This window comes from Scyliorhinus torazame, chromosome 1 (genome assembly GCF_047496885.1).
Source record: "Scyliorhinus torazame isolate Kashiwa2021f chromosome 1, sScyTor2.1, whole genome shotgun sequence".
NCBI classification, from domain to species: domain Eukaryota; kingdom Metazoa; phylum Chordata; class Chondrichthyes; order Carcharhiniformes; family Scyliorhinidae; genus Scyliorhinus; species Scyliorhinus torazame.
In genome coordinates this window covers 88458410-88471203 of record NC_092707.1, presented here as the reverse complement: position 1 = coordinate 88471203, position 12794 = coordinate 88458410, and the positions used below count along the sequence as shown (strand labels likewise).

General features: G+C 47.0%; 1 protein-coding gene across 5 annotated transcripts in view; it reads right to left on the bottom strand.

Moving 5' to 3' along the window:
- Positions 1-12794, bottom strand: part of LOC140409407 (BICD family-like cargo adapter 1) — a 176385-nt gene that overhangs the window by 148341 nt on the left and 15250 nt on the right. For all 5 annotated transcript variants that reach the window (XR_011940331.1, XM_072497851.1, XM_072497854.1 and 2 more), the window contains exon 2: positions 7140-7355. Coding sequence is in view for 4 of the 5 variants with exons in the window: in XM_072497851.1 (XP_072353952.1) it covers positions 7140-7355 (216 nt within the window). In the remaining variant the exon portion in view is untranslated. The remainder of the gene's footprint in view (positions 1-7139; positions 7356-12794) is intronic.

Genomic DNA, 12794 nt, shown 5'->3' with positions numbered 1-12794 from the left:
TGCCCCGTCTAAGCCCCTGGCACTAAGTGAGTCCCAGTCAATATTGGGGAAGTTGAAGTCTCCCATCACCACAACCCTGTTGTTTTTACTCTTTTCCAAAATCTGTCTACCTATCTGCTCCTCTATCTCCCGCTGGCTGTTGGGAGGCCTGTAGTATACCCCCAACATTGTGACTGCACCCTTCTTGTTCCTGATCTCTACCCATATAGCCTCACTGCCCTCTGAGGTGTCCTCTCGCTGTATAGCTGTGATACTCTCCTGAACAAGTAACGCAACTCCGCCTCCCCTTTTACATCCCCCTCTATCCCGCCTGAAACATCTAAATCCTGGAACGTTTAGCTGCCAATCCTGCCCTTCCCTCAACCAGGTCTCTGTAATGGCAACAACATCATAGTTCCAAGTAGTAATCCAAGCTCTAAGTTCATCTGCCTTACCCGTAATGCTCCTTGCATTAAAACATATGCACTTCAGGCCACCAGCCCCGCTGTGTTCAGCAACTTCTCCCCGTCTGCTCTGCCTCAGAGCCACACTGTCCCTATTCCCTAGTTCTCCCTCAACGCTCTCACCTTCTGACCTATTGCTCCAGTGCCCACCCCCCTGCCATACTAGTTTAAACCCTCCCGTGTGACACTAGCAAATCTCGCGGCCAGGATATTTATGCCTCTCCGGTTTAGATGCAACCCGTCCATCTTATACAGGTCACACCTGCCCCGGAAGAGCTCCCAGTGGTCCAGATAACAGAAACCCTCCCTCCTACACCAGCTGTTTAGCCACGTGTTTGTCTGCTCTATCTTCCTATTTCTAGCCTCACTGGCACGTGGCACAGGGAGTAATCCCGAGATTACAACCCTAGAGGTCCTGTCTTTTAACTTTCTGCCTAGCTCCCTGAACTCCTGCTGCAGGACCCCATGCCCCTTCCTGCCTATGTCGTTAGTACCAATATGTACAACGACCTCTGCCTGTTTGCCCTCCCCCTTCAGGATTCCCTCTACCCGTTCGGAGACATCCTGGACCCTGGCACCAGGGAGGCAACATACCATCCTGGAGTCTCTTTCACGTCCACAGAAGCGCCTATCTGTGCCCCTGACTATAGAGTCCCCTATAACTATTACTCTTCTGCGCTTTGACCCTCCCTTCTGAACATCAGAGCCAGCCGTGGTGCCACTGCTCTGGCTGCTGCTGTTTTCCCCTGATAGGCTATCCCCCCCGACAGTATCCAAAGGGGTATATCTGTTCGAGAGGGGGACAACCACAGGGGATTCCTGCACTGACTGCCTGCCCTTTCTGGTGGTCACCCATTTCTCTGCCTGCACCTTGGGTGTGACCACACTTACATAACTGCGATCTATGACGCTTTCCGCCACCTGCATGCTCCTAAGTGCATCCAATTGCTGCTCCAACCGAACCATGCGGTCTGTGAGGAGCTGCAGTTGGGTGCACTTTCTGCAGATGAAGCCATCCGGGACGCTGGAAGCCTCCCGGACCTGCCACATCTCACAGTCAGAGCACAGCACCCCTCTAACTGACATTGCGTCAATTAATTAAAATTAAAATTTGTCTTTTTTTTTTTATAAATACTTTTTTTTTTTTTTTTAATTACAAAGTTACTGTCAACTATCTGTTTCCTAGCACTAGATTTCTAATAGAAATGCGATAGCTAACTATAATATTCTCCGATCTCTGGCTTAGATATCCTCTAAAATATAATTAAGTTATTATGTTTAATTAGTTCCCAAATACTCAAAAAAAATTTAGGTTAGAATCCCAACCAGCCACTCAGGTCACAGCTTTTCTGTGATGTCACTTCAGTTTCCCCCCGACACACACAATTTGAAAAAAAGGTATAAAAGTAAAAATCACTTGCTTACCTTCTGAGATGTTCTCAGGTTCTCTCGCTGGCAGAGACTGCTCCTCCACCTCCAATCCTTGACCTGCACAATGCTAATAATATAATAATATAATATGGCACTTACCTTACACCAATGGGTCTTATTATTAGGTTAGAGGAGGAGGGTGGGTGGGAGACACTACACGTGTAGTGTCTCGGGTTTCCTCTCCACCAGAATTTATTGGTTGGGGGGGGGGGGGGGAAACTTGCCAGAGGTCGAACTTCCGGTTCCCGCCGAAATCCAAAGGGCTGCTCCTGTAAAGGTAAGAGCTTTTAAACTAACTACTCACCTCCCAGAAGGCCCCTGCGCACCGCTGCCGCCGAAATCCAAAGGGCTGCTCCTGTAAAGGTAAGGTTTTTAAACACACTACTCACCTCCAAGAAGGCCCCTGCGCACCGCTGCAGGTGGCGGAAAGCAAGGTAGATGCCGTGTAGATGTGAACGAGGTGACATAGTTTTAAAATGAGATGGTTATAAGGAGGGATTTCCTCTTTCAGGGGTCATTAGCCTTTGGAATTCTTGTCCACTGAAAGCAGTGGAGGCTGGGTCATTTAGTATATTCAAGGCCAAGTTTAACAAATTTTTGATTGCAAGGGAGATTATGGGGGACAGGCAAGAACGTGGAGTGACGGCCAGAATCAGACAGCCATGATCTTATCGAATGGCAGAGCATGCTCGAGATCCAAATGGCCTACTCCTGCTCCTCGGAACATAGGAATAGAAATAAGACCGTATGAATTATTTTTTTATTTTTTTTTCTGTCTTTTACCTCGCTCATTCCCATCTTTCTTTCCCACTCTTCAGTTTCTGTGTGCGATTTGACATTGAATTAAGCATTCTAACTTTCACTTCCTGGTTTACACTCGGTAGTTCAGACTTCCTCAATCTGGTTACTTAAGGTTACACAATTGCTTGCCTTATTCATATGGTTCTAGATTCGGTATGAAGGACAGTACATTGAAATGCATTTGTCATTACCGCAAGTTCATTCACACTGACCATAAGACCTGGGCCAATTCATTTAGAAAACGTTACAAACTAAGATAGAAAAAAAACCTTGGGCTGGATCCTCCGTTTGAGAGACTAAGTGTTGATGCCAGCGGAGCATGTGTGGACTGTCACGACCGAAAATTCGGCGCGAAATTCTCACCGATTCCGAGGGGCGAGCACCGGCACCAACCGCAATCCCACAGCCTACCCCCTGGCTAACCCCCACCCGTCCCCCCAGCCCTAGCAGAAACCCCCCCCCCCGGCCAGCGGCACAGATCCCAGCCAAGTGTGGCGGACTAGGCACTGCCCTCAGCCAGCACGCCAGGTTCCCACACTCTGGACCACACATGGCCTACGCCGTCGGGAACTCGGCCCATCGGGGACGGAGCATCGTGGGTGGGCCAGCTGATGACGAGCCAACGGCATTGAAACTGCGTGTAGGATGATGGTGCCGGTTTGGAGCATGACGGACCAGCGTCAAATAGTCACCAGCCCCTATTCCTGCGTCACAATACATTCACTGCCCGATCGGCAATCACGATTTCGCCATGGGCTACGGAGAATCCAACCCCTTGTGTTTACATCCTGCCTTTCCATTTGCTGCTTTTAAAAGGCTCTGGTAATGTTGTTTGCTGCTGTTGTCATGTATGGAACATGGGAGGCAATTTGTGCATAGCAAGGTCCCATGAACAGTAATGTGATAACTGGACAATGTTGTTTGAGGGATAAATGGTGGACAGACCCCATGACATCTTATAGCAGTAGGACACACACGCAGGACACACACGCAGGACACACACGCAGGACACACACGCAGGACACACACGCAGGACACACACAGCTTCTGGCTCAGAGGCTGGGACACTGCCCCACAAGACCACCTATAGCGCCCGTTGTGCCTCCTGTAGCTGCCACCAGAATGGCTGCAGCACCGGCGAGCACACGCATTTATACACCGCCTACTGGGCGGAGCCAGCAGGCAGGGATTTACCCAGGTACCTCTAGTATATGTCTTACCGTAATACATATAATACAGCTAGTGGTGACTACCACAAGGATATAAAAGGAACAGGTGCAAGCAAAATAATAAAAATAAAATAATGGAAGCAAACAACAAGGCGACAGTGAGCATTAAGTGTTTGAGATCCGGAACTAGTCTATTCAGAAGGAACTGGAACTATTTATTGTGCTTCAACTAGTGACCTGAATTTGTGATGAACCAAATCACTTATTCTGCACCAGCTAAATCGAGCACACAGCTATCAAATTGATGTTTATAATCGTCAACCTCCGTACCACCCTTTCCCACATACGCTGGCAGCTCTTTATGATCTTGATTTGACGGACTCCTGAAATGACAGATGCAACATACAGTATTAAATTCACTTAAGACTCATAGCCAGACTGAATGCTAATCAGGCTATACCTGCAGCAGCATCTTTATTTCATTGGTATAGGACAGATGGTGCTGGGCAGTGGCAAATCACAAGAATAATGTGACTAACCCGAAATAACCATTTTGATTCGATAAAAGTTACCTCAGATCTACAGGAAAACCATTGCAGAAGGCGGGCACGGTTCAGTTGTTGTGGATTCCATAAATCATAGAAGGAGACCATTCGGCCCATCAAGTCTGCATCGAGCCTCTGAAAGAGTTCCAGACTTGGGCCCACTCCCCCGCCCTATCTCCATAACCCCATGACCTCACCTAACATGCACATCTTAGCAATTTAGCATGGCCAATGGTTGGTGGGCCCGTGTCGCCCGCCACACTCAGCGTGGTGGAGGATTCAGGCCCAGAGGGAGACTGTCCGAAGGCCGTCCAGTGTCAGGAGCGGAGGGTGCACATGAGGCTCTCTGCAGTGGGGCGCAGGGCTCACTCGTGCCTGACACTCTGTAGCCCCTCACCCTCTCTGGGGAACTCCCGGAATCTGGCACATCTTAATTGAAGGTTCTTGTTTTTCTGCCTCCGAAGATAGTTCAGGAAGTGTCCTATTGGGCCCCCCTCCAACAACACCCCGATTCCCTCCCTCCCCACCACCCTCCTTTCCCCTCTCTCCCACCCACCCCCCTTCCTTTCCCTTCTGTTGATACTGAGGCGAGGGTATCTGGTCCCTCCAGCGCAAAGTTTAGTGCTTGTGCCATTTGTTTTTTGTAGAAACGTGTTGTGAACTGTTTTAATAATCAGAGTATCCACCTCCCCACACCCTGTACATTGGTACTGAGGGGAGGGTACCCTGTTTCTCCAACACAAAATTAGTGTTTGTACCGTTTGGCCTTGTGTATATTTTTTACTGTTTTAATAAAAGAAATATGGCCAATCCACTAACCTGCACTCCTTTCTCATAATTACAGTCATTAAGAGTTTTAAAGAGTGCCCTGCAATAATTAATCTGACATACTGGGCGGGATTCTCCCGCAACTGGCCGGATGGGCCGACGCCAAGAGCGGCACGAACCACTCCGGTGCTGGAGGGGTTGGTGCCGCGCCAACTGGCAGCGAAGGGCCTGCGCGAGTTGGCGCATGTGCAGAACAGCCAGTGTGGTTCCGCGCATGCGCAGACCAGCCGGCATGTTCCTGCGCATGCGCAGGGCGTTTCTTCTCCGCGCCAGCCATGGCAGAGCTCTACAGAGGCTGCCGCGGAAGGAAAGAGTGCTCCCACGGCACAGGCCCACCCGCAGATCGGTGGGTCCCAATCGCGGGCCATGCCATCTTCCCCCCCCCCCCCCCCCCCCCCTCCCCCACCTGGCCAGATCCCCCCACGCCCCTCAAGGACTCACCACGACGGCAGGACTGGCCAGGAAACGATGGTTGCTCGGCCCATCGGGGCCCGGAGAGCCGCTGCCAACGGCCCCTGACCAGCTCGGCGTAAACCCCGCCCTCCCCGAAAACCGGCGCTGCCGAATACGGCAGCCGGCGTCGGAGCGGCGGGGCCAGATTCACGCCACCCACCAGGGATTCTCCGACCCGGCCGGTCAATGGGTCTAGAGACAGCAATTCATAAAAATCTAATATTTGTTTCACCAATGTGTTGTGTCATATAATGGTGGGATGCAGGCTTGCAGCCTACAATTCTCTGCACCTCATGTTACTGAGTTACAGGTAAGAGGCAAGAGACCAGAGTAGCAAGGCTCCAAGAGCTGGATTGTATTGAGCAGAAAATTAAAGCACCAGGAATACATGCAATACCGATTGGTCACAGGGACTTCACCAATTAAGTATCCCACCAACAGCATTAACCTGCCTTTCAGACATAGACTACCTCACTCTATATTCCAATTACTGTGTTTATTACAGATCTCCAGAGATTTTCTTTTATATCCATTCTGAAATCAAGGCCCACTGCTTTCATTTCACTCAAATGCATCTCCAATTTGGTACGTCATTTGCAGGGCCAGTAAGCACGTAGCCGAGGGTTGATGCTGGTTGGGAATAGAGTTACACTGAACGTGAAATAAGCAGCAGCTGATTGTTTGAAATTGAATTTAAACGTGAAATGTAACAAGTTAATAAATGCTGTAGAATTTGCTGCAGTAACAGACACAATGCTGTCTCTTCAATGTCAGTCGTAGCTTTTGTAGGAGCCCATTTGCCATTTAAAGAATTGATGAAAAAAAGACCAGCAGAAACCAGTGACCGGGTATAACATGCCTGTACATTCAGTGACTCGGCCATTTTATATTCTGCAAGTTAATCGAGTAGCCCTGCTTCCATGGTAACAGCCCATCAGTGTTGGATTCATATCTTCTTAATCCCATCAAAATGAAATACTCTACACAGCACTAAAAGCAGATTTCTCCACATTGAAATCTCTTATCCATTACATACTGACACTCATCTTCCCTGACAAGAAGCCTGGGTGCTATTTTGACACAGAGTTCTTACGCTCTCAATTTATTGCCATCATAGCTCCACTCCACTACACTGGCAAGTCCCTTGCTAACATGTTTTTGAACCTTCGCAAATGTACAAACATATGCCTCAGTGGCAAGCCCCACCACCAACCATCAGCCTGTGCCATTCCAGATAAACCATCGCACCTCTGCCAATGCCCATCTCAACCTATGTGCCACTCTGTCAATAAAAGCACTTCAGAGGTACACACCTTCTCCAGTCACCGCGTAGCTACAACATTTTAATATTCAGAATATCATTTAAAGCATTGCATTTGCGCAAAAGCAAATTTGATCTGTGGCAAGATATTAGGGAAGGAGCCTGAACCTCCACTCCTTCCCCCAGTGTCAACTATCACGAGGCTTACCCTGGTGAGCTGTTCCAAGAGGCGTTGGTTTTGTTCAGAGAGTTCCCTCAAAGCTCTTACTTTCTCTTTGTTTGCCTCGCGTAGCTGGACCTGATGTCTCTCTAAGTCATCTTGAAGCTGCTTCAGATCACTCTCCAGTTCAGCGACACGGCCCTCCCATTCACCCTCGCGGTTCTCAAATCGTCTCCGCAACTCGTGCTTCTCCTGTTCCAGATGCTGAAAAGAGAGACACAAAAACATTCAATTTTCTAAAGAATTTATGGGGGAAAACCTGTAACATTAACAGACTATTAAACCATACGCAGGCGTTGCATTAGTACACAAAGCTCATTGTTGGAGGAGCACCTAGTGCGATTTGTTCATCAGATTTTAGAGCAACAATGTACAAGACTCCGACTAGCCAAATAAAAACACAAAAGCAGTTAGCTCTTCCCCAACTCTGTATCCCACTGTTCAGGTATAGGAGTATATTAATCAGTGATCATAATAAACTTGTTTATCGTTTCTTTTTTTGGTGCAAGTTACCTTCCAATAGAGATTTGAAAACGGTTGGCAAATTTTCAAACCAGCTAATTAATTTGGCCGATTCCTCTAAATGCCATCAATCTCCCTACACTGGTCATCTGGCCATACCACTTGGTCATTTCTGCCGACTTTACAAGGACATGCAACAGCTAACTCAGCAGCAACTTACATTTATATAACATCTTTAATGTATAGAAATGTCCCAAGGCACCTCATAGCAGTGTTAGAAAACAAGTATTTGACACTGAGCCACATAAAGAGCTAACAGGGCAGATTACCAAAAGATTGGTCATAGAGCTGGATTTTCAGGAGTGTCTTAAAGGAGGAAAGAGCGGAAAAGATATGGAGAGGTTTAGGGATTCCAGAGTTTAGGGCATAGGACACAGAAGGCAGACCCAACTATGGTTGAGCAATGAAAGTCATGGATGCTCAAGAGCCAAAATTGGAAGAGGGCAGGAAAAAAATAGGTCTGGAGGAGATGAGAAGGGGCAAAGCCATGGAAGTATACAAAAACAAGAATGAGAATTTGATAACTGAAGTGTTATCAGGAACTATTAAGGGTCAGGACTGTCCTAATGAGTGAACATGACTTTGTACAAGTTAGGATACAGACAGCAGTGTTTCAGATGTCCTCAAATGGGATGCAACGTTGCACAGATGGAATGCAGTCCCACCCAGCCTCGCGACTGACAAGAGTTGTCAGATGAGGACGATATGATCAACAGGGTCAAAGGCTGAAGACAGGGTGAAAAGGACCAAGAGAGATAATTCAGTTTAGCCCAATGTCCCGTGACTTGCTAAGAGGGGCTTCCATATTGTAGCGGGGGTGGAAACCTGCTTGGAGTGATACAAATGGAAAAAATGGATGCAGATTTGGGAGGCAGTCCAGAACTTAGGAGAATAAAGGCAAGTTGGAGATGAATGCTGTGGCAGTTTGCGAGAACAGAAGAGTCGAGGGCTGATTTTATTTTGAGATTAGGGGTCATGGCGGCAGATTTGATGGAGAAAGGGAAAGAACTTGAGTAAAAAGAACAGTTAACACTACCAGCTAATGAGAGCCAGGAGGGTAGTTAGGTGGTCAACAGTTTAGCAGTCAGGAGCACAATCCAATCCAACCAGGTCTGGCAGTGAATGGCTAAACCTGCCTAATGTAAAACCTGTTCATGACTGCATTCCTTTTGCACATAAGGGGGAAGAAATAAGGACCTTATAAAAGGGTTTAACAATGTTAATCAAGTGACACAATAATCCTCAACTGCTATCTTTATTTCCATTTAAACAACAAAACCATCTCAGATCTCAGTCCACTTTTAAACACAGTTAGCACTTAGGAATACCTGCTGTAGAGATGTCTTGGATACTCCACTTTGCGAAAGAGGCATCTTTTGAGGTTGCTTGAAAGAACAAGACCTGACACCCTGTCAGAATAATGCAGAATCTGCCTTTATTTCTTCAGAAGCTTTCTCAGCTCACCTTCCAGCCAAAAACTAACCATGAAAATGTAAACACCTGACTGCTTCACCCCATGGTTCCTCCCATCCACGACATGATCTTTTTAAGCTGAACACAATGTACCTAATTATCTACTCCCCAGGGAGCCCTCTTAATCTAAATAAAAGTCCATTAGTCCAAACTTTTATGATGCTTTACTTACACCTCTGGCGCCAAAGAGCCTAGTTGTCTTTCAAACCTGGATTTTTTAAACATGGGTACAGTGAAGGAATGGAGATACTTTTCCAAGTCAGGATGGTGAGTGGGCTTGGTGAAGAAATTCCAGGTGGTGTTCCCAGGTATCTGCTGCTCTTGTCCTTTTAGATGGTAGTGGTCGTGGGTTTGGAAGGTGCTGCTTAAGTAGCCTTGGTGAGTTTGTGCAGTGCACCTTGGAGATGGTGCACATTGTTACCACTGTCCGTTAGTGGTGGAAGGAGTGAATGTTTGTGGAAGAGGTGCCAACCAAGGGAGCACTATAGCAATCGGAATGAGGGAAGTTGGTTTAAGTCATGACTTTACATACCAAGAGTACAGTTTATAATATAGAATGGTTTAAAACTGTGAATGCCCTTCATCCACAATATCCCAAAACTCAACCCCAAGCAGGAGGTCACAGCCCTTAATACACAACTGGAGAGCGATGTCGGAGAGAACTGCAATTGGAATCCACTTGCTACTGCATTTTATCACCAGTTACCACAAGTTTGATAGACCAGTAGACACTTTATAAAAACAATGGGCACATTATAAGGTTTCCAATGAATGGAAGAATTCACTATGGAATAAAGGTTCTTCTACCTCAAGCACCTTCTCTGTTTCATGACATTAAAGGTGACAAAGCCACACTTGAAATCAGTTCAAATGAAAAAATAAATACATCAGCAAAATACATTTCTGAACAGATCACAAAAGAATGACTCAACCTATTTTATACCCAACATCCAAATGCAGAACAATCAAGATGATTTCAATTCATTATACAAGTTTGGAGTTACTCACTGCAACCATATAAAATTTGTTCGTGGGGTTACTCAATGAGTCACCAAATTAAGTCCTTCCCCATTCAGCAGCAACATTTTTACTTGTTGTGTAGCTCCAAGTAGTTATGTCACTTGTTCATCAAGGTCAGGATTTAGAATCATAGAGTCATAGAACACAGAAACAGAGCCTTTGGCCCACATGTCTATACACTGTCAAATACCAATCTATACCAATCCCATTTACCAGCACTTAGAAAATATAACATACAGTGCAGAAGGAGGCCATTTGGCCCATCGAGTCTGCACTGATCCACTTAAACCCTCACCTCCACCCTATCCCTGTAACCCAGTAACCCCTCCTAACCTTTTTGGGCACTAAGGGCAATTTAGCTTGGCCAATCCACCTAACCTGCACAACTTTGGACTGTGGGAGGAAACCGGAGCACCCGGAGGAAACCCCGTACACACGGGGAGAACGTGCAGACTCCGCACAGACAGTGACCCAAGCCGGGAAACTAACCTGGGACCCTGGAGCTGTGAAGCAATTGTGCTACCCACAATGCTACCGTGCTGCCCACAAATCTCCAGAGGAGGCCACTGGACATCAAGGGCGCATTTTTCCATCCCGCCGTGATTTCTGGTGCATCGGGATTCTCCGTTTCGCCAGCTAGTCAATGGGGTTTTCCACTGTGGGGCAGCCCCATGCCATTGGGAAACCCCGGGTTTCCGGCAATAGAAAAGGCCATATATAAGTCAGATGAACAGGCAGACAGACGACACCTAGTTCCTTCCCCCCCCCCAAAAAAAAAAAAAACAATCGATGAGTTCAGTGAATAAGTTTATGGAAGACCTGGGAGAGAAGTTCAAAGTTAAGAAGCTCAACATGAAGTGAAGGAAGGCACCCCACCCCCCCACCAAAATTGTCAGTAATGTTAACAGCCGTCCATTAAGTATGGGTGTAGATACAGGTGTTGCTGCCATGGTGGTAGGAGAGCAGAGATACAAGTATCTATAGGGAGGGCTGCAACCCTTGAGTCGCGGCAGTATAACAGGCACTTTAACCTGGAGAGGTTCTGAAGATAATGGGCACGGCATCAGTGCCAGTATCATACCAGCACCAGTCTGCCTATTTGCCTTTAATCGCAGTAAAAGGAGAGAGGACAAACCTCATGGAGCGAGGCAAGCTGAAGAAAATCAGGCTAAATTGGCTGGAGATATTCAGCATCATGGACAGGGTTTTCCAGGAACTTTTGTGTAAGTACCAGGAAGTTTTTCAGTGAGAGCTGGGTGCATAAAAGGGGTAAAGGCCAAAACCTGCATCGAGTCTGATGCAACATCAAAATTATTTTATCGTCCAACCGGTACTCTGTGCCCAGAACTAAAAAGTTGGAAGTGGAACGGAAACTTCTGGAAGACTGGGGATAATTACACCAGTGCAGTTTTCAGAGTGGGCAGCACCAGTAGTCCCAGTATTAAAGCCAGATCGCACAAGAAGAATTTGCAACGATTACAAGATGATTGTGAACAGGGCTGCTAAATAGATAGATACCCTAGTCATGGGATGAAAACTTGCTGCACGAAATTGGCAGGAGGCCTCAAGTGCACTAAATTGGATTCAAGTCATGCCTACCAGCAGCTTGAGTTGGAGAAAGAATCAAGGAAATACATCACCACAAACACAAAAGTTTACCCCAATATATGAAGTTGCCTTTCGAGGTTTCATCTGCGCTATATCACAGTACACGGTGGAGAGCCTGTGATTGGGGATCCCAAATGTTATCATGTATCTGGACGAAATCTTAGCAACGGTGACAATGCCCAAAGAGCATATTGCCAATTTGGAAGTCGTCTGGAGATTTCAAGAAACTGGTATATGAATTGAAAAGCTCATATCAAAGCTCCAAAGCATAGGACTTGGCTCCGTCCTCTGGAACTGGATCCTCGATTTTCTGACCAACAGACCACAATCAGTAAGAATAAACAACAACACCTCCTCCACAATAGTCCTCAATACCGGGGCCCCACAAGGCTGCGTATTTAGCCCCTATACACACACGACTGCGTGGCAAAATCTGGCTACAAGTTTGCTGACGACACAACCATAGTGGGTCGGATCTCAAGCAATGATGAGTCAGAATACAGGAGAGAGGCAGACAACCTAGTGGAGTGGTGCAGCGACAACAATCTCTCCCTCAATGTCAGCAAAACTAAAGAGCTGGTCATTACTTCAGGAAGCAAAGTACTGTACACACCCCTGTCAGCATCAATGTGGGCGAGGTGGAAATAGAACATAGAATAGTACAGCACTGTACAGGTCCTTAGGCCCACGATGTTGTGCCAACCACTTACCATAATCTAAGATCAACCTAATCTACACCCCTTCAATTACTGCTGTCCATGTGCCTGTCCAAGAGTCACTTAAATGTCCCCAATGACTCTGACTCCACCACCTCTGCTGGCAGTGCATTCCGCCCACTCACCACTCTCGGTGTAAAGAACCTACCTCTGACATCTCCCCTATACCTTCCTCCAATCACTTTAAAATGATGTCCCCTCGTGACAGCCATTTCCGCCCTGGGGAAAAATCTCTGGCTATCCACTCTATCTATGCCTCTCATCACCTTGTACACCTCTATCAAGTCACCTCTCTGCCTTCTTC